We start from the raw sequence: 22,605 nt of genomic DNA on the forward strand, positions 1-22,605 counted from the left end.
TTAGCAAATGATAACAAGGCATGTCGAGAAAAAAGATATCAAGCATGAGCCTTTTAGGCGAATGCTGATATCGTTTGTGAGACATGACTGTTGTCATTTGCTAACAGTCCGCATATTAGAAATAACGGTTTTATTACCGTTTAATTCGACCAAAACAAAATTCGAAGCGACCCCGCGAATTAGACAGAACAGCCGCAAGCAGTTGTATTAAAAGGCATTAAATCAACTTATCTTCCAGTAGTAGCGGGAGTTCCTCAAGGTTCAGTGCTTGGACCCTTGCTCTTCCTAATTTATGTAAACGACATTGTACGTGATATAGAATCTACGATTAAGCTTTTTGCTGACGACACTAGCATGTACTTGTCTTTAGCCAATCACAACATCCGTGCCGAAATTTTAAACTCAGATCTTGAAAAAATTGTAAATTGGGCAGAAACATGGAAGGTAGCATTTAACCATGCAAAAACTGAATTGGTGAACTTTTGTACACAAAGAACCCCTGATATCGCAGATCTAAACTTTGGCAATACCATCCTTGAAAGTTCCCAAAATCACAAACACTTAGGAATAATAATACAAAACAACTGTAAATGGGATGAACATATAAAATCTCTTGTTGCAAAGTGCAGAACTCTCGTAGCTTGCTTGCGTACATACAAATATAGACTGAGCCGAAAATCATTGGAAATTATGTATAAATCCTTCATTCTACCACACTTTGATTATTGCGGCATAATATGGGACAATTGTAGCAAAACCCTAACAGATGAACTCGAAAAGTTAAACCTAGATGCAATACGAACAATCATCGGAGCTGTCCGCGGAACCAGTCACTTTAAGCTTTACGGAGAATCTGGACTCCAATCATTATCTGAAAGGCGTAACCGTCATAAACTAACAATGTTCCATAAAATTACTCACGACAAGACCCCCCCATACCTACAAGCAGCACTCCCACCTCTCGTAGCAGCCAACAACCCCTACCACAGACGCCGCCCCTTAGAACGAAGTATACCCCCACATCGAACAGAAACGTACAAAACATCCTTTTTTCCTTCGACAACAGTACTCTGGAACCAACTACCTGAACAAATACAGTTAACCGACTCCCTCGGGGAATTTAAACATTACTTAACAAAAGACGACACACAAATTCCCGTTTACTTCTACAGTGGCAGTCGACAAACACAAATAATCCACACAAAAATGAGACTTAATATCAGCGATCTAAAGAAAGACTTAGTTGAGCGACACCTTTCGGAAAATAGCGTATGCGACTGTGGTGATGGAACAGAAACTGCAACACACTTCTTACTAGAATGCCGTTTACACTTAGCTGCAAGAAACAACACAATCAACAAACTAACCAACAACCTCATACACACAGATATTCTACTTCATGGAAACCCCTCCTTGCAAACAAAAATTAACAAAAAAATCTTTTTAACAGTGCAGGAATTTATTGGACAGTCCGGCCGTTTCGAACAGATAAACATGTAAAGTGAAAACAAAATCGATACGTCTACTCGTCTCTCTCTCTCTCTCTCTCTCTCTCTCTCTCTCTCTCTCTCTTTCTCTCTCTCTCTCTCTCTCTCTCTCTCTCTCTCTCTCTCTCCCCCCCTCTCTCTCTCACTCTCCCCCTCTCTCTCACTTTCCCCCTCCCTCCCTCCCTCTCTCCCTCCCTATCTCTTACTCGCTAACACCATAAATATGTATTCTAAAACTGATTTTTGTTTTGATGTACAATTTTCATTCAATTTTCTTTTCATGTTTGCTTGCTTTTCATTTAAACTGTACCCTCCCCAATCACATAATTCACCTCCCCCACCTTTTAAACGGAGACAGACAGTATTCCTCAGATTTGAACAGGAACATTTTTTCCACCGTACACTCGTTCATTAAACGTTCAGGCCGCTTTGGGTAAATCAGAATAAATGCTCTACAAGCCGGACAACAACTTTAACTTCTGCACATCTCCTACCCATCCTTCTTTTTTTTATTCATCTTCTTTCCCTCCTTCCTTCCTTTACTGTCTTTCTTTATCATCATTATGCAACGTTCATTACGTTATTAATAGATTTGGTTTATTGAGACACATTTTTCAGCCGTTACCGCCTTATGTTGTACTGTCATGCAGGAACACCACTATAAGCTTCTAGCTTGTTGCTGTTTCTGTGAACTTTGTATACATGTCATGATTGTAACCTTTGTTAAAATAAACTTATGTTTAAACCAACAGCCGCAATGGGAACAGGGGCCAGTTTCATAAGATAGCAGTGAACCGACTGACAGTCGATCGACTGCCCAGTCGATGGACTGTGGTTGATCGCCGGGTCACCGAAAAGCGCGTTTCATGAGCGAATCACCGTCACCCGCGGACAACCGCAGTCGACCGACTGTACAGTAATCCGAATGGCCAAGTCGAGGGCTAAATTTAGCAACATTACCACTTCCGTTTGCTCATTCGCACGTGGAAATGGCCGATTTCGAAGAAAAAAACAAGTCTCGGCCCGCTCAAAATAACAATGACCGAGACTTTCAGTAATTCCTTCGCGTGACGTCTAACCCTCTTACGCCATAATGTGACGTCTTCAAGACATGTCAGACATAACCCTGACTTGTCTCCTGGATTACTGCGTCATGATAGATACATTTCGAAGAACAATCACTAGGTTTGGCTCACAATCCAAAAAAGTGTGAGCATTCTGCCATTGACTGTGCGGATAATTACATTTATTTTCGGTTTACCGCAGTAAGCCGAACAGTGTTGGGGGGAGAGCATCACCGTGTTTGGCCGACTTCCGGTGAGACGACCCGCAGTCGGCCGACTGAAATTTTGTTCGTGAAACCCGATAACGTCGGATTACTGTGGTTCTCTCGGACAACTGCAGTTGGTCGACTGTGTTTCTGGCTTATGAAACTGGCCCCTGGAGCGCTCCTACCTGATTATGCCTGTCAGTCAAAAAATTCTCGTGACCTGGGTCAGCCAATCAGAGTAATATTCCTGACGTGATGAATATTCACAGATCAAATGCGTTTGACACACAACAATCTCACAAGATAAACTATGGAACACGAAGAGGGTCAAATGCTCGAGCAAGTACTCGCGCATTTACTCGAGCACTTTCGAAACTGCTCGAGTAAATGCGCGAGTACTTCTGAAAATGCTCGCGCACTTTCGAAACTGCTCGAGGAAATGCGCGAGCACTTTTGAAAATGCTCGAGCAGTTTCAAACTGCTCGCGCACTTTCAGAACTGCTCGAGCACTTTCAAAGTACTCGCGCATTTAAATGCGCGAGTACTTTCTCGCGTATTTCCGAGAAGTAACGAGCGGGTAAAGCAAAAACTTGTCGCGGAACAGTCATCTTTTTGGCATATTTTCTAAATATTTACTTGAGACACCGTGCACATGAGCCGAGGCGAGCCAAAGCCAAAAAAGTTAACAATTTGAATTTAAAAGTACACTGATACTTACCGATCGACCATCCCAGTAGGTCTGTCCGCCAATTCCCTGATGCGATCGTTAATAATCCCAGCGACCGCCCTTCCCGCCTCCATGACGACTACAGATGCGTCGTTTCAGTAAATTTTCCGGGTCAAGTTTTCAATAAACCCAACCAATGACTTCGGTACAACTCGGGAATCTCCGATTCAAAAGTACTCGCGCATTTACTCGAGCAGTTTCGAAAGTGCTCGAGTAAATGCGCGAGTACTTGCTCGAGCATTTGACCCTCTTCGTGTTCCATAATAAACCATGTTCAACATGCGTTTCGGTTGCTTCGCTTTTTCTTGTTGAATAGAGAGCGACAGATTTAGAACCGACTCAAGACGGATGGGAAATGACGTAAAGATACATTTGACGTAACGCGAGTGACGCAATTTCACTTGATTTTCCGAACTTAGGTAATTTAGATTTCAAGTGAGCGGGTCGGCATTTCACACTCAGAGGATGGGCGGTTCCTTGCTGTTCCGTAAAGCACCCACCGACAAAACTCGCTTATCGGTATTTTTTTTTAGATAAAGAGAGTATTATCTGACAGCATTTGAAGTGTCATTCTGTAGAATAAATCACGCTGATATTGTTGATTTACATTTTTACTTTGTCAATTTTTAGCTTGATATAGGGGAAAGGCTCCTAATATGGACCGGCTCCTAATATGGACCACCTCCTGTTCTGACAAACTAACGACGCTAGAGCGTTCAAAACAATTTCATTCGCTTTATTCACCCTCTCTGGATAAGTTGCACATGTCAAAACAGTTGCAGAAACACAAACCTCAAAACCGTTAGGCTTTTTCGCTTTTTTTCACTTTTGGCAGCCTTCACTCTAAATTTGCCGCCTAAACCGGACTCGTTTCTGTCCACAGCCAAAGCTTTCATAACACAAAAATGGCAATATATGACAGCTAAGACAGTATTTGTTACATTTTAACAGTGTGCACCCCGAGTTTCTACTGCAAACAAAAAATAATAGCAAAGCCTCAAAGTATGTGTGAGTCCCCTAATATGGACCACCTTCAACAAATCGAAGAAAATAAAAACTAAAGGCAATGTTAATTAATTGATTAAGAAGCTTGCTGAAAATAACCTATAACTAGCCCTCGAGATTTCAAAAAAATATAACAAATAGTCTTTTTTTTTTGGAAGTTGATAATTTCACTTATTTTCACTCTGTTTTTGATAAGCTTCTTCAGTTTCCTGGTGTGCTTCAAATAATGCTCTCATCAACCCGAAACAGCTAAATCTAAAGCATATTTGAATTAGTCTGACTTGCACACTAAGTTGTATCATGTTATTTTGAAGTATAGGGGGCTTTTTACAGTGATTCGTGAAGGCCGCTTCACTGGTCCATATTGGGCCCCCCAGGCTCCAAATATGGACCATTTGTGATTTTTTCTGTATTTAATTTTTGCTAAAGGTCTATCAAAGCTATTTCACTCTATTTAGGCCTAACTGTTAAACTAAGAGAAAAGGACTACCAACCACAAAATGAAACTTCTTCGCAAGAAAACAAGCTAGTTATCAGCAATAAACAACAAGTCGCGTAAGGCGAAATTACAACATTTAGTCAAGCTGTCGAACTAACAGAATGAAACTGAACTCACTGCATTTTTACAGCAAGAGCGTATACTCGTAGCATCGTCAGTCCACCGCTCGATGCACAGGCAGTGAAATTGACAAGAAGAGCGGGGTAGTAGTTGCGCTGAGAAGGATAGCACGCTTTTCTTTATCTCTATTCTTTTTAACTTTCTGAGCGTGTTTTTAATCCAAACATATCACATCTATATGTTTTTGGAATCAGGAACCCACAAGGAATAAGATGAAATTGTTTTTAAATCGATTTCGGAAATTTTATTTTAATAATAATTTTTATATTTTTAATTTTCAGAGCTTGTTTTTAATCCGAATATAACATATTTATATGTTTTTGGAATCAGAAAATAATGAAGAATAAGATAAACGTAAATTTGGATCGTTTTAAATTTGTTTTTGTTTTTTTTACAATTTTCAGATTTTTAATTAATGACCAAAGTCATTAATTAATTTTTAAGCCACCAAGCTGAAATGCAATACCGAAGTCCGGCCTTCGTCGAAGATTGCTGGGCCAACATTTCAATCAATTTGATTGAAAAATGAGGGTGTGACAGTGCCGCCTCAACTTAAACAAAAAGCCGGACGTCATCAAAGGTATTTATCGAAAAAAAGAAAAAAACGTCCGGGGATATCATTCCCAGGAACTCTCATGTCAAATTTCATAAAGATCGGTCCAGTAGTTTGGTCTGAATCGCTCTACACACACACACAGACAGACAGACACACACACACACACATACACCACAACCCTCGTCTCGATTCCCCCCTCTACGTTAAAACATTTAGTCAAAACTTGACTAAATGTAAAAAGTGGTCCATATTAGGGGTCCTTCCCCTACAAAAAGGGTCCCTGCCTGAACGTTATAACATTAAACAGGTCACCTAGAATCCGTCCTGATTGGTCAAAAAGCCATATGGGGCACTGAATTGGTAATAACATGTATTATCGGAATGAACATTTCAATTCTCAAGTCGATTACAGTATAGCGTTTGTGGGATACCTCCAGCTTCGCTGGGGTAATAATATGCGATATAAATCTCAGCGTTTCATCTACTACACTTACACAATACATTATGGGTTTTTTGCACCCGGATCCAAAGGTAGATGATCTTGGTAATTGAAAGGCCCCTATAGGTTAGTAGTCACCGGTCATGGGCCATGGTTTTTCATCCCGCCCTTTGTAAGAAAACAAGTTTCGCAATTTTCCAAATGTTGTTCCTTGAAAGTTTGCCCTTGTAAACTTGTTGACGTCTACGTTTAAAGCTAGAGTCTTGTAACGCCCCTGGTTTTTTGGTTTTGTTTGTTGTTGTTTTCTTTGGCAACGCCCTTGTTATTGTGCTCTGAAAGTTTGCTATTAAAGTAAACTTCAAATGATTTGGGTTAAAAAAAAAGCTGCGATGTTGCAATTTCCCTATTGGTGTCTTTTGACAGCTTTTCTTTGTTCATTGTTGTCTTTGTTAATTGTTAACGTTTCAATTTGATATCTAAACAATACATCAATATGAGGCTTATATCGCGCGTACAGTTCTAAGCGCAGGGATTTATTTTATTTTTTTATTTTTTTTTATATTTTTTATGCGATTTATTTATGCCGTGTGAGATGGAATTTTTTTTTACACAATACATCACGCATTCACATCGGCCAGCAGATCGCAGCCATTTCGGCGCATATCCTACTTTTCATGGCCTATTATTCCAAGTCACACGGGTATTTTGGTGGACATTTTTATCTATGCCTATACAATTTTGCCAGGAAAGACCCTTTTGTCAATCGTGGGATCTTTAACGTGCACACCCCAATGTAGTGTACACGAAGGGACCTCGGTTTTTCGTCTCATCCGAAAGACTAGCACTTGAACCCACCACCTAGGTTAGGAAAGGGGGGAGAAAATTGCTAACGCCCTAACGCCCTGACTCGAACTCGCAACCTCTCGCTTCCGAGCGCAAGTGCGTTACCACTCGGCCACCCACATGCTGTTTGGTAATCATGCAATACTGTAAACAGGAAACTATGGAAACTAGGCAAATTACTCCGGAAGTGACTTTTCTTTTATGTATTTGACAATGGGCAGTGTAAGGTTTTCCTTGTTGGACAATGAAGACAAAAGGAAAAATCCGGCCACAAATAACTTATGATAGGTTAAAACACGAACAGTCTCAACAATTACCGCAGCCAACTGTGACTAATAATTAAGTATCTTCCGGCTGAAGAAGAATGACAGGAAACGCACGCGCCCACACAGAGAGAGAGAGAGAGAGAGAGAGAGAGAGAGAGAGAGAGAGAGAGAGAGAGAGAGAGAGAGAGAGAGAGAGAGAGAGAGATAGAGAGAGAGAGAGAGAGAGAGAGAGAGAGAGAGAGATGATGATGATGATGATGATGATAATGATGATGATGATGGAACTTTATTTTTCAAGGATAGAGGTTTAAGGCGACGCCTTTTCTTACAACCGGTCCTTACTTCTAATACAAATGTCTAATAAATGATAAACAAGTAAAGCAACATGACAAATAAACAAATTAAACGAACGACCCAGCAAACAATCGACAAGTAAGCAAACAAGCAAATAAACACAAACAACAAAATGACAAAGTAAGCAACATACAAATCAAAAGCGAAACATGCAACATGTTAATTGAGGTTGCACATGTAAAGTGATCGACGATAAAATTCACACAATACCAACGTTTACACTAATGCTTACAATGATTATATGGTGTAAATGATGAAGATGATGAAGATGAGAGAGAGAGACAGAGAGAGACAGAAAGAGAGAGAGAGAGAGAGACAGAGAAAGAGACAGAGACTGAGAGACAGACAGAGAGAGAAAGAGAGAGAACAAGATCAATAACAAGAACAACGCTTTAATTGTCAAAGGCCACAGCCCCTTACAATAGTGGTTAAAATAACAGCAACCGTATCTGCACAGTTATAAACTATAGTCACGCATAAAATTCAGCAAATACATTAAGACCCTGATGACATGTCACTGAACCTGATTTATAAGGGTTCGTCTCTTCTGTAACATGAAGAACACAAATCTGCTGAAGCTGTTCATCACATTATCTTCATTACTGCCACAGAAATACACAAGTTGTTGTTGCAGCGTCTTAGAGAGAGAGAGAGAGAGAGAGAGAGAGAGAGAGAGAGAGAGAGAGAGAGAGAGATTTGTTTGTTTGTTTGCTTAACGCCCAGCCGACCACGAAGGGCCATATCAGGGCGGTGCTGCTTTGACATTTAACGTGCGCCACACACAAGACAGAAATCGCAGCACAGGCTTCAGGTCTCACCCAGTCACATTATTCTGACACCGGACCAACCAGTCCTAGCACTAACCCCATAATGCCAGACGCCAGGCGGAGCAGCCACTAGATTGCCAATTTTAAAGTCTTAAGTAAGACCCGGCCGGGGTTCCAACCCACGACCTCCCGCTCACTGGGCGGACGCCTTACCACTAGGCCACCGTGTTGCGGTGAGAGAGAGAGAGAGAGAGAGAGAGAGAGAGAGAGAGAGAGAGAGAGAGAGAGAGAGAGAGAGAGAAAGAAAAAGAAGATCAAATCAAATCAAATCAAATTTGGGGGGTTGTCAACGCGTATTTGTGAGAGTTGATCACTTTTACGTAGTATTTGAATAAACAGGCCATTTTTTGTATTCATTGTCTAAGGGTACTCATATATGATTAAAAAGAAAGTGTTATTTTTTTATCCCGCTTTATAGACTATGAAAATGTAATATCGCAACATTTTGCTTTTCTTCTCCTTGACTAATAACTCCGGCGCTGTCGGACAGACATTGTGTGAACAGCGGAAATGGGGGTCAGTGGTGTAACTTTCGCACCTCAGATGTCAAAAAAGTGATTTCCCTTTCTTGCAAATATTCACAGCTCATACAAAAAGATAAAATCCGCCGCGGTGAAATCAAAGACGCTACCGGTGAAAAGCTTACAGAAAAGATTTAAGAGGGGGCGAGAAATTTCAGTTTTACGCCCTCACGGCAAAGCCTTTTGGGACATGTAAGATCGAGCAACTCTGGCTTTGTACTGATGTAATCGTGCCGATTAAAGAGTTTTTTTTATTAAGATATTAAATAAGGACACCGGATACATGGTTGCATGCCCATAATGATAGAAGTTATATTTCAGGGAGAAAATTGTGCTGACAGTATAAGGACTAGAAATACCCATCCGCACACACGTGTACGCAAACACGCATCCACACATACACATGCACGCCCACTGAAGAAAGAAAGATAGGGAAAGAGAGAGAGAGAGAGAGAGAGAGAGAGAGAGAGAGAGAGAGAGAGAGAGAGAGAGAGGGGGGGGGGGAGGGTTGAGAGACAGAGACAGAGAGAACGAAGTAGTGGAGTGGTTCTGGAAAGTAAAACAACCTGAGAGACTCTCTTACCGTTGTCGAATAGATTTAACGAACTCCTCGCAAGCAAATCGGTGTATACTTTCAACAGGTATAGCTTTAATTAGAAACATATGTTTTTTAGTTTTTTTTACCAGTTAAAATCTAAGAACTAAAATAGTCAATTCTTTTGGATTTTGTCGACACCCTCCTCCCCTAGCAAATATAAGTGATCAAGCACCTTGACATGCTTTGTTTGACCTTTCCTGAGTGACCCGTTTGTGATGAAAGTCTCCACTTAGGTTTGTTTTGATCGGTTTGTAATAGATGACACACTTTTATTCAAGACGGCATTTTATTCACTGAAGCACTAGCACGAAAACCAGATGTATTCATTCAACCAAAAGTCATTAATTCACCAACGTGACGAATGCACCCCTCGCACGTCATCAATAGACGCACACGAAAACAATACTGCAATAAATTAAATGGATCTAACAGGAAACCACGTGGCCAACATGACAATGGACCCCTGGAAGTACTCTATCCGTTTCATTCAAGGATGTAATAAGTATCATCTAATTACTGACTCTAAAAAACACCAGTATTAATGTTACTGATTAAACAGCTCACTATTGCACTCAGATGACATGTTGTCCTGGTTGTTCGGCACTGCATTTATTTTCAGCAAAACGCAGACACAAAATACACTGATAATATTTTATTCTACAAGATATCAACCTGACAATGGATTAAGGCCTTCCTTAATCAAGCCCGAATTTGACTTTGCGAAGTCTAATTTTTATTTTTACCGAAAATGCAATGCCAAAGTTTCGTGCAGCGAGCTTCGTGAAGTAGACTTAACCGACTGTTTATCTAAAACACCTGGTAGCCGACAGCGCCGGTGTTATTAGACAAGCGGAAGAAAAGAAAAATGTTGCGATATTACATTTTCATACTATATAAAGTGGGACAAAGATGGAACAAAAATCCGCATCCCCGGGACAGCCTCAACCCGAGTATCACATCGCCGACTGATAGATTTATGATAACACTCACTGTCATCAAAATGCTTTCAAGAAAGAAACAAAATCACTGCTGTTTCCATGGTACAAATCGCTGTTTCATTAAAGTGACGAGTATGGACAATACAATCAAGCTGTAGGGTTAATTCAAGATTGGACTCAGTACTGTCATCAAAATGGCCTACATCAGAGGATTTAAACTTGTATTATTATCTCATTCAACAGGTCGCTATTTTACCAACGTTGTGGCATACAACGGTGCCAACGCCCCCTCCCCCGTGGCCTGTTCTGATGGCGTTGTCTACGACACAAGTGCGCCACGCCTTTTCAACGTCTCAATCGCTCACGCGCGCTCTGCACGTGCCATAGCCTGCACTTCTGCTGAAACGGAAGTCACGTGGCTGGTGTCTTCCGGTTTGACCAAAACGAGGCTGTCGAACACATCAAAGTGCGCTGAGGTGTGCAGTCAAGCAGGGGCCCTGGCTAGCGTCGATCATTTTCCGATTGAAAGTTGGGAAACTTTGAGCGAGGCGGAGTCTGACGAACTTTGCCGAAGTTTGCCGATGATGACCGAAGACTGGTGGATCGCTCTTCCGTCCGATCGTCTGCGTGTGACGTGGGCTTCGGAAGAGAAGGAGAGCGCTATAGAGGTATTGCTGTCTGTTTTCTGAATATTCTGCCTGCATGTGAAATAAAGTCTTTTTTCTCCCTGACCATCTGCTCTATACCATGAGTATAACTGTACTTATGGCTCTCAGAATTTCAATTACAAAATTGTAGGGGTGTAGGATAAAATGTTTTTAATCTGACGGGGGGTGTGTGTGGGGGGGGGGGGGGTGGGGGGTGAGTGGTGGTGGGGGTAGTGGTGGTGGTGGAGGGGGTGGAGGGAGTGGGGATTGTCCGCAGTACAACCATACTTTAAATGTCAAGTTTGAGCAGCATAAACTTTGCATGGACAATTTGGAAAAATGAGAAACACAGTTCTAAATAGAACAGAACAATACTTTTAATGTATAATTGTCCATGAAACACATCAACGCTTTATTTTCTCATGTCGTTCTCTTTCTTGTGTAAATTTTTCTCATTCTTCACACATCTTCCTTCTACCGGCACGGTTGGCCTAGTGGTAAGGCGTCCGCCCCGTGATCGGGAGGTCGTGGGTTCGAACCCCGGCCGGGTCATACCTAAGACTTTAAAATTGGCAATCTGGTGGCTGCTCCGCCTGGCGTCTGGCATTATGGGGTTAGTGCTAGGACTGGTTGGTCCGGTGTCAGAATAATGTGACTGGGTGAGACATGAAGCCTGTGCTGCGACTTCTGTCTTGTGTGTGGCGCACGTTAAATGTCAAAGCAGCACCGCCCTGATATGGCCCTTCGTGGTCGGCTGGGCGTTAAGCAAACAAACAAACAAAACATCTTTCTCGCACTAGAATATTTGTCTTGTAAATGCCCCTGCGGTTCCCATTGTCAAATCCAAATCTTCACAAAAGGGTGATAAATGGCGAGAATAACTGCATCTTAGAAGCAACGATTTCTTTCAGGATTTCTATGTGGGTGCTGGGAGCAGCCGGACCTCGACAGCTGACCTACTTACCATGACAAGCACACACCGGCAGCACGTGATGCACAACAGTCGCTCTGGCCTTGGACACGGAACTGTGTTCTACCTCTTCTTGAGAGCTGTCAACAAGGTAAATAATGAAAACTTGGTGGCGGTGGTGGTAGTGTTGGTAGTGTTGTTGTTGACGGTGGTGGTGGTAGTGTTGATAGTGGTGTTGTTGAAGGTGGTGGTGGTGGTGACGGCGTTGTAATGATGATGGCGATATAAGAACGAGATGAGAGACGACAACGATAACTGCTCTTCGGGGCTGACATCAATTTTGGAGGAGATGGATGTTTTCCAAGTTCATAGCACCTTAAATTCTTCTTTGATTTCAATAAATAAAAACTGCTTCTGCTGCTATGGCTGCTTCTGCTGCTAATGATGATGATGCTATTGAAGATGATATGTATAAAAGCACATTCATCACACATTATTTTTCTGTAGGCTTGTTTTTTTGTCATCTTCAAAAAAAGCTACAATTCCTAGACTCAAAGAGACAAACGATCACACGCAACTTCAGTACATCCTCCATTCATCGCCGTTACGTCATCCAATATTCTTACTGGCTTGGTTTACAGAGCTGAAGTCCGCTCCATCTAGAGCGTGGGGTACTTTAATTTCTAACGAGATATTTGATTTGATTTAAACACAATTTTATTCAAAATACATGACATGAAACAATTGATATTTGATTTCGTGAATAAATCCCGTATTTAAATATTTGCCTGGTTTGCATAGAAAGAAGTAAGAACGCTTGCACAGGTTGATAATCTGCGTTTAGTGCATTTAAGAAATCAAGAGAATATTTTATATTCTGTTCGCTATTTGATAAGCATAATACGCATTAAAATGACTAATAATTAATGTCACAAACTTGTCCCCGGCTCTGAATAGAGGCTATTCTATCTCCATCCTCCTTACACATAGGCGGGGTCCAGAACTGACCTGGCACTTGGACCTATCGTGGTGGACAGTACTCCTCCCAGAGTGACCAACCCGCTGACCACTACAATGGACGGCAAAGGTCATCTCAGGGTTGTCTGGACACAGGCAGATATTGTGGATCCTGAACAACCTGCTGGAATAGACTTGGAAGTTACCTACCGTATAGGTAAGTTGTCATTTGTTTTTCGATGCTTTGGAAAGAAACCAAATGGGATGACCAGGGCAATGGTGGCATTATTGATGATGATGATAAAATAAATGTGGCAGGCTTGAAAGTCAAACAAATGGTGCACTAGCAAAGGCTAGTGATTCTGAAAATGTACTAGTCAGAGAGCAAAGTAACTTTACTAGCCAAACCAACAATTTGTTTCAGCAACTGTACTCGCATTTGGCGAGTAGATGAACATTTCTACTCGCCAGTTACATGTTTCTACTCGCCATGGCGAGTAAAATACTCGCCATTTTAGGGCTGTGTGGGTTAGATTCTTACACTACGAATGCTTTCAAAAATAAATTTTTTCAGCACTTTTGTGTGTGTGTGTGTCTTTTTCTTTAAGAATGATAGGCATGGGTAAACAACGCTGCTTCTTCTTTTACTTTTATCCTGTTTTTTTCTTGTTCTTGGCAACACTTTTTGTTGTTGTTGCAGGGCATTCGGATGGGTATCTCACATCGTTTCAGAGCATGAATAATTCAGGTATCGCAGAGTGCCAGGAAGGAAATTCGAATATCACAGGCTGTCTGCTTGTTTCTGTTGACACTCTGCGGGCATACGACGCAGGGACAGGACGGCCCTTTTTCTTTCAACTGCACGTGCAAAATGCCGCAGGTCTGTTACAATTTTTGTTTTACGTTGATGACACTTCTTTGTCTCTGTCTTGATACCATTCATGCTTTTTGTGTCCATCTTCTTTCTGTTCATACTTTTCTCCTCTACCTTATTTTCTCTTGCTTTTTTCCCCGTTGAAAATGTATCTGACTTAATCTTCTTCGTCTTTCATCTTTTGTATATTTGTTACACTGATTTATGCCTGTGATTACGAAAGTGGTACCTATTTCACATTTGAGTTATGCATGTTACTACAAAGAAGACAAAGGGACACTTTGGAACGTACTTTAGATCATAACCTTATAATTCAACACCTTTTGCCATTGTGAAGGTGGCAACATGTGCATATATGTGTATTTGTGCTAAACTTGACTGTTTTCATCTGCAGCTGCAACTTGGCGATTATGTATCTATTTTGTGAAAACGCATCACATATAATTATGACTAATCTGCTTACAAGAGCCTGACAACTTCAAGAAATAAATTCATTATCATTTGACAGGTCTCATCACGACAGTAAATAGCTCCTCTCTTCGACTTCCGCCTCGCGAGAATCACGTGATAGTGATTGACATCTTGCCCTGGATGGCAACAGAATCTGAGAAGGCCGTGTCTGACGTCATCAAAGATGTGGATGTTGTTCTGGAACCCAGCAGTTTATGTGCTGCATGGACGGAGTTCGCAAACCAGCATGATGCCACACATGTTCAGGTCGGTGTTTCAAAAGAACAACCCTTGATGTTCCATTCCTTCCCGTGTTGACCTTTATACCATCTATCACAGGTCCGTCCTGGCAATTGATGCGATAAAAAATCCATCAATTGAAGCACATGTCCCTTTTTTTATTACTGGCTGCACAACGAAATTGTTTCATAACACTGGTTGAGCTTTTTCTCAGGTGTGATATTTGAATATATTTTTATCTCAGGATTTTTGTAATTATTTGTCCTGGTATTGCGTTCACGTAGTTAATTGTTTGCGTAACGAATGTCTAAGCAGGGGTGTCTCAATAATAGGAGCACTGTGCCATAAAGGGGCAATCGGTTAAAGCTTTGATTTTATTCAACCACAAATAAAACTAACACTGTACATGTATGTGTGTTGTTAATGAGTGTTGACTGATTCTAATATTGCTTCTTTGTCGTCCTTTTACGTTTGTATTGAAAGCTTTGAGAAAGATGTGGAACTACTGACAATTAAAGTTCGGATGCCCAGTATAGGTCTTCCTCCCTTAGGTATGTTTTTGATGCACAATTTCTTTAAAACATCTTTTTTAAATTTTATTTCAGATACACTTTGGCGTTGGACGCGACACAGAAATCGATGACATCATACCTTTCTCCCCTGTTGACGCAAGCAATGGTCGTGCGTGTATCAACGCCTCTGCTCTTCCATTCTATGAAAAGATTTATTCTCTCGTCCGCATTCGCGGCCAAGGCAGTTCATCAGTGCATTCCTCGGACGGGCTGATTATCATTCCGAGGAGTGACCCTCAGAACGCAGAAGAAGTTTTCACGGGGAAAGGCTGCAGCAGAAATGATCTACTGCATGAAGAAGTGTTGACAATCCAAACCTCAGCACGTGAAGTGAATGTCTCAGCTCAGCTAACTTTTCATAACGGAGATGAACTGTTCATTGAGTTCCAGCCTTACGTTGCTAATATTCAGTTCCCTGGTGCTTACATCGTACAGGCAACGCTCATTGGTTATCAAGTCATCCTGCGAAATCATTTTCTATCTCTCCGCGTTCCTGGAGGAGCCACTTCCAGCACAACTGTACGCGTTTACTCTTGTCTTAAGGATGACTTGTTGTGGAGGAAACAACACTCACTAACGGCTTCATGGGATCTGTCAGGACCTGCAAGCAGATTCGCAAACTCTTTGGAAGTCGAAGTTCTGGACCAGACTTGTCTAGAGAAGTCCGCCTACGAGCAAGATAAACTCGCTTGCTCCGCAGCAAAATCGCATTTCATACCTTCTTCGAAGGAAGCGACCTTCAAAGACCTGGCCCTTGTGACTGATCACTCTTACACAACCTCAGTGGCGATGTGTTTTGACGAGTGTCTGCCCGGTGCTGTTTCTGCGGAGTTCACGGTCATCACAGAACAGACTGTGGTAAAACTGGACTCAGCTCAGATCGTCTCACAAGCAGAGGGGAGCTTGAAGGTGAACATTACGGCAGCAATAGAACCAGAGAATCCAGGTCATCCGTGTTACTTTCTGTGGAGTGTATCGAGAACTAACAACGGGTCTCGCCTCTTGTCTGACTGGCAGCTACGGGCGGAGGTCAACTGTGACAATATTCAGGTGTGTAAATTGTAATACAAAATTAAAATATTCTGTGTAACGCCATTCAGACAATATTGAGGTATGTAAATTGCAATAAAATATGAAAATATTCTATTTGGTTTAAGCTAAATTTTATTCAAAATACATGACATGAAGCAATTGAAAATATGCTATTAGGACACAAACTCAAGCAAATGCTTATTTTTACGTGACCATGTTCTGTTTGACGTCATTCGGACAATATCATGGTATTATATGTTATGGATACCATCCTGAAGAAGTCAGCAGCAGGTTGACAAAATATTGATGAAGAGTTTACCAGCACTGGTATTTGTTATGTTTTGTTTTTGTGTTAATATTGAGGTGGGCAATGATTGATTGAAATGTCCTGTTAAACACAACTGTGACACGATTGAAGTATGTTATTAAGGATTGCAATGTTTTGTTAAACGTTACTGGGACAATATTGAGGTTTTGTAACGAAAGAAACGCCACTTGTAAAAACACAATAATAAGTCACCATTAAAATCACAAGTGCAAATTTCAAAACAGCTGAAAAGAATAGAAATCAAAACAAAGCTTCAGTTTTATGCCTGTTAATGTTTAAGATGTACTGATTTATTCATCAGATCCTGACATTTGGTGGAGTCATGTTTGTTTGTTTCTTCCTTTGTTTTATCATACAGCATATCAAGCGGGAGAGATACAAAAATCTGTAACTACTTAGGCATATTCTGTTCAATTCACTTTAGGTAACATTTTTTCCTGCACAAACGAAGATAAAAGTTTAAATCCGGAATCCTGGATTTTGAAATGGTTTTCGGATTAACAAAAAGTAGAGATTTTGAAGAATTTCCTTGCATGTCGTGGCTCGAACTGTTTGAAACAAAATCAGTAAAATTCTCCAACTTTTTAAAGTTTTTGTCTCCTAGACTCCCACAGGGCCGCTGCTCCTTAATCCTACCGGAGACCTGGCTTCCCCTTGATTTTATATTTTCTTTACTGTCATCCCTGCAGATAAACGATGAAGTCAACTTCGTGGGCACACCTCACGGAAGCTTGTATGCCTGTATCCAGCCCATGCACCCACACCGAGCCGTAGTTCCGACCTGCAAGAAGATGGCACGCTCCATTCAGGTGGAAGAAGAACAAATCCAAACTCAGCCCTTCCACATTATCGAGATGTCGCAGAGCCAGCTGCAAGAGATGAACGTTGAAGGTTACCTCATCCTTCAGCACGCCGACGACCAGCTCCACAATCTCTACGACCTTGACCTAGACTTCACAGTAAGTGACGTCGTGGTGGCGGCGTTGCTGACGAACAGCGTGAAGCACACCGTGACCTGGTTCCTCGTGACTGCACCGCGCGTTCCGGACGAGGGCGACTGTGACAGTGATTCATCTTGCGTGGATTCGTCTTCTTCCAGCAACGCCACAGTGGTGTTCCCCAGCCACAGAGCGAGCCTTCAGAGCGGTGAGGTGTACTTCGTGTGTGCTCTCCTGTCTCCACTCCAGTCTACTGAGAACGCGTTGAGCGTCCATGAGGTGTGTGGGGATGGGTTTCTGGTGGATGACCACCCGCCTTCTGCTGGTACTGTGTCCATCCTCAACACTAACGATGGATTCTTGTCGGACGAGCACCGAGTGCTGGTTTCATGGTCTGGATTTCAAGATGCATTGGAAGCGAGAGGTTCTGCGTATGGTGTGGCAAGCCTGTCCTATTCTGTCACTTTGGGTGAGTGTCCTATGTATTTCAATCTTCTTAAAATTGATGATGGTACGGTAATGTTGAACTTTAGCGTTGCAAGTTCACGACTCACAATCAAAATGTCCCTGAATTAACGCTTAAGTTCAACATAACCGATTATACTTGCTGGGATTCAAGCCATCTGTTAAAATGACTTGTTTATTTGATGCGTTCTTTGCTTTCTTAGCTTATTGCATAAATGTGTGTTGGAATACAAGGTCATTGTTCAAACTGAAAGAGTTGTTTGAGTAATGAGGTAATTTCCACACGAAGTTTTGGACGCTATAATCTTAAGCTTTGATGTCAATAATTGCAGAAGTTATTTGTTGTCAGCCAGATGCTCGCGTTTTCTATGTTTATGTGACTGAAGAAGTAAATAGATTTAAGCATCTGCAATGAATACATTAACATGTTAATAGTTCCGTTCAACTCTATTCTTTAAAGCGTTGACGAAACTATCATGGTAACATATAAAATAAAAGGAAAACAAACGTACAATGAACAAATACAAAAAAACACGGAAAAGTGAGCTTGCAGAAATAAAGAATAAAAGAACATCAACAATAACAGTAAATCAGGATGTATGTTTTGATCTTTTTTCTTCAGGGAGTTACCCCGGTGGAGAAGATTTAGCTTCTCGAGTCAGTGTTGGAAAAAGAACCCTGTGGACGTTTCATGATCTTCACCTCGTACCTGGCACGGACTGCTATGCTACAGTTACAGGTAAGTGATATCAGAGCACGGCTTGAGATAACACAAGATGAGAGCATAGGCACAGGAAGCAGGTGCATGAAATAGATTCCTGACCTGAGAGAGCTTTTGTTGGTGTCTTTCGGTGTAGAAACACATTTTAAGTTAACAAAAAAATTGCCGCTTAATTCGGAATATAATGCAGAAAACATTAATTAAGGAATTGATTGCATGTATCTGGTGTCGCAATTGTCTAATTCGGCCCGGCATTTTTAAAAGGCTTCACTGTACCAGCGGGATGTTCATGTTTGATCCATGTGCATTTGTTCTTCAATGGTTTCTTTCCTTCTTTTGTGCAGCTCGCGATATGGTGGGTCACGTGACGTCATCTTCATCCAAAGCAGCCGTCTTTGACAACATGCCTCCTTCCAAGGGCAAGGTCACTCTTCAAAGCTACACGGGGGATAACTCATGCGTGAAAAGCAGCCAGCTTCACGTGCGTTGGGAAGCTATCGCGGATCCAGAGAGCGGTATTGTGTCACAAGAGGTCAGCGTGGGCGTGCACAGTGACGGCCACCAGAATGACGTCAATACGGTCACTCCGTTTTCTGTAGTTCGTGGCCATTCGGTTAAGCTGAACCTGTCTGCTGTGCTTGTAGATGGGCACTCCTATGTCATCCTGATGAAGGTATGTGCATTATGATAAGGTGAAGCTTGACTCAACCCCCCCCCCTGTCTCCAAACAAACAAACAAACTATGTTTGCAGAAGGTGTCATCAATTTCATTTTTTTGAAGATAGCAATCGTTTTGTGATAAGACGTTTCTATGTGCTGTTTACATGATTGATATATGTTCTTGAGTTAAGGAGTCAACCACTTTAATCGATTATACAGATTAACAATTTTCCTAAGAATTCCCCATGTGAAATATTTTGATACATGTTTCTCTTTCTTCTGCTGCCAAATCTGTTCTCATTTACTATGCCCTGGGAGAGGAATCTTTAGAACTGGGGACAAATTATGTTGTCTTGTCCTGCGAAAATCAAAAAGAGATACACACATGATTTAGAGTCAACCTTTTCATCAAAAGTCTGTCTTTCAAACAAACGCACTTGCCCTGCCCATAACTTAAACGTTTCAAAATGTGTGTTTCAGTCAACAAACGGTGCCGGCCTCACAACACTGACGTCATCTGAACCGTTTGTAGCTGATAACTCGCCTCCTGTGATTGGAACAGTATGGGTCAATACCTCAGAAAGCTCTGTGAGTTTAATATGTTTTCCTTCTTCTATTGATGGATACATGGGTGCAATGATACCGGATAGATTGGTTGATCAATTGACCAGTGCATTATCAAAATCAAAACTTGACTAAATAACTGAAAATGACTGATTTATTTTATCATATGAATCAATCAAGGTCGCATTTTTTGCTGATTTTGAGGATTACGTTTCGCTAGGAAATGTCTTAGAATAGAATTTAGCCTTAAAGTATTAAGATAGGTATTTTTACAATGAAATTGGTAGATTATTCAAAAATTCTCTTCAGAAATACAAACTCGGAATGTAGGGAAATGTAGATTACGATATTAGTAAAGGCATAATAATTATGTACCATACGAATATGATACACGTGTATTTTTGTGTAGTTGTTTAGTTGAAGAAATTGTGTCATGATATATATATGTGACCCTCCACCACGAAATGAGTCGCATGTCACCTCGCGCGGTTCTGCGCTAGGCTTAATATAAGTCCGGGGAGTGTCTGGTAACAGTGTGAGGGTCACCTTAGTCGCAGGCTTTTTATAACTCAAACAGTTTTCGCTCTTTTCTAAAACGGTTTTCACCACTGGATAGAGCATAAAACACTCTTTAGAAAAATGTCAAAATATGAAAATCATGCAAAGGTGACATGCGACTCATTCCGTGGTGGAGGGTCACATATGATTTTGTTACTGAATTGTCCTTCTCTTTCTCTCTGGCAACAAGGAAACTGACCAGACAAACCAGTACGAGTACACTGCCCAGTGGTCAGGTTTTGCTGATCCCCACTGTGGCCTGGCTTACTACAGAGTGGGGCTGGGTTCAAATCCTGTGCACGACGATGTCGTGTCTCTCCACTACGTTGGATTACGAACGTGTGAGTATTCAAAGGATAAGAATAAGACACAGTCCTACTCGTGAAAAGAGATTTTGTTTAATATAAGATCTGTCCAGTATTGTTACATGGGATGACGCCATTTCTTTTTTTTTTTTTTTTTTTTTTTTTTTTTTTTCTTTTTTTTCTTTCTCTCTCTTTTTTTTTTTTTTTTTTTTTTTTTTTTTTTTTTTTTTTTCTTTTTCTTTCTTACGGAAACTGAATGGTGGAGGACGGAGAGGTGGGGGAGGGGGGAGGAGTGGGGCAGGGGCGTTGGTGTTGTTCGCAAGGGAGCTGAGATGGGGGGGGTTAGGGTTAGACGGACAAGTTGATATAAAGCCCAAAAATGTGGCATGTTCTTATTTTGTATTCTTACAAGGGGAACAACTTCCGCAGCGCAGCATGTCATATTTTGATGAAAAGGGACAGGCGGGCACAGCTTCGCAGAACTTGTGCATACACCTTGTCTCATGTCTAAGCAGTAGTGCATAACACTCTCTGCCTGTCATGCAGTTGTGCATGGCTGAGTGTAATTATGTAGACAGGTGAGAGTGTGGTGTGATTTGTGGGACATCACCAGCCGACCGTGGCACAAAACTTGTCACACTCATATACCGGTTTTACAAATCTGTCTTTCGCGCGCCCGTTGAGAGAGAAAGAGAGAGAGAGAGAGAGAGAGAGAGAGAGAGAGAGAGAGAGAGAGAGAGAGAGAGAGAGAGAGAGAGAGAGAGAGAGACAGAGGGAGAGAGAGATCAAATCAAATCAAATCAAATCACATTTTATTTTACGATGGTTGTGGCATAAGCAATATAAACAAGCTTCTTTTCAACCAGCCCTCGCCCAGAGAGGGACTATTCTAATCTTAAATACATATATATATATAGATATACAAACGTAAAACAATAACAAAAGATAAGCATGACAGTAAAAATAAAAAAAATAAAAATGAAAATTAAAAAAAAAAGGCAGAAAAACTATTCACATGACTATACACGTTGTAGGCTATACATACATTCTTGCGTTATGAAACACTGATGCTTTATGGACAGATATGATCAATATGAAAATAATCAGAACGAAGTCTTCCATCACTGTGACTTTTCGTAATTTGACATTAAATGTAATGAGAGGTGTTTTTTGAAAGTATTGAGACTTGTTGGGACTCGAACTGATTCCGGGAGAGAATTCCACAAAACGCTGCCAGAATAAGCTAAACTTGATTTAAAGAGATCTATCCGCGGAATGGGGACGTTGAATTTTCGGCTTGGTTTGGCTTTAAATTTTGTAATGAAAGCACTCGGTGCATGGCCGGAAAGGATTTTGTGAAGGAGCACGCCTTTATTTGATTTAAATCTTTCTTTTAAGGGCAAAATCTTAAGTTTTTTATAATCGTCGAAAACAAGACTGGATTGTTTTAATAGAACTGATTTTAGTGCTCGTCTGTGTAGACTATACAGTGGTTTTAAAATGTTTGCACTGGCTGAGTCCCAGATGGTCGATGCATTATAAAATAATAACCTTGAGTGTGGATCAAGAAAGTGCTTTATTCTGTTCAACAAATATATTTTCCTCGACATGGTTTTGCACAACGATCTAACATGATGGGTCCAAGATAAATTATTATCGATATTTACTCCCAAAACTTTGTGATCTCCTACTTCCGCTATTGCATCGTTGCCAATTAATAAGGAATGAGGATTATTCTTGATGTTTTGTCTTTTTTGCCTTGTTGTAATTAACATGTATTTGGTCTTTTGGGGGTGAAGACTCATATTGTTATATTCCGTCCAATTAATGAGATCATCTACACAGTTCTGCAATGATAAATAAACTTTGTCTATTTTTTATCAGAAGTGTGTATGGTCGTATCATCAGCAAATAGTTCACAATCATCATTAACA

At 41.1% G+C, this 22,605-nt stretch overlaps 1 protein-coding gene across 1 annotated transcript in view; it reads left to right on the forward strand.

Annotated features, from left to right (window-relative positions):
- Positions 1–22,605, forward strand: part of LOC138975530 (uncharacterized) — an 87,512-nt gene that overhangs the window by 35,077 nt on the left and 29,830 nt on the right. Inside the window, exons 15-25 of the mRNA XM_070348237.1 lie at positions 10,694–11,118; positions 12,009–12,158; positions 12,998–13,181; positions 13,665–13,844; positions 14,347–14,555; positions 15,134–16,150; positions 17,150–17,867; positions 18,486–18,602; positions 18,929–19,257; positions 19,725–19,832; positions 20,557–20,707. Of these exons, the coding sequence (XP_070204338.1) occupies positions 10,694–11,118; positions 12,009–12,158; positions 12,998–13,181; positions 13,665–13,844; positions 14,347–14,555; positions 15,134–16,150; positions 17,150–17,867; positions 18,486–18,602; positions 18,929–19,257; positions 19,725–19,832; positions 20,557–20,707 (3,588 nt within the window). The remainder of the gene's footprint in view (positions 1–10,693; positions 11,119–12,008; positions 12,159–12,997; positions 13,182–13,664; positions 13,845–14,346; positions 14,556–15,133; positions 16,151–17,149; positions 17,868–18,485; positions 18,603–18,928; positions 19,258–19,724; positions 19,833–20,556; positions 20,708–22,605) is intronic.

Source organism: Littorina saxatilis, linkage group LG9 (genome assembly GCF_037325665.1).
Source record: "Littorina saxatilis isolate snail1 linkage group LG9, US_GU_Lsax_2.0, whole genome shotgun sequence".
NCBI lineage: Eukaryota > Metazoa > Mollusca > Gastropoda > Littorinimorpha > Littorinidae > Littorina > Littorina saxatilis.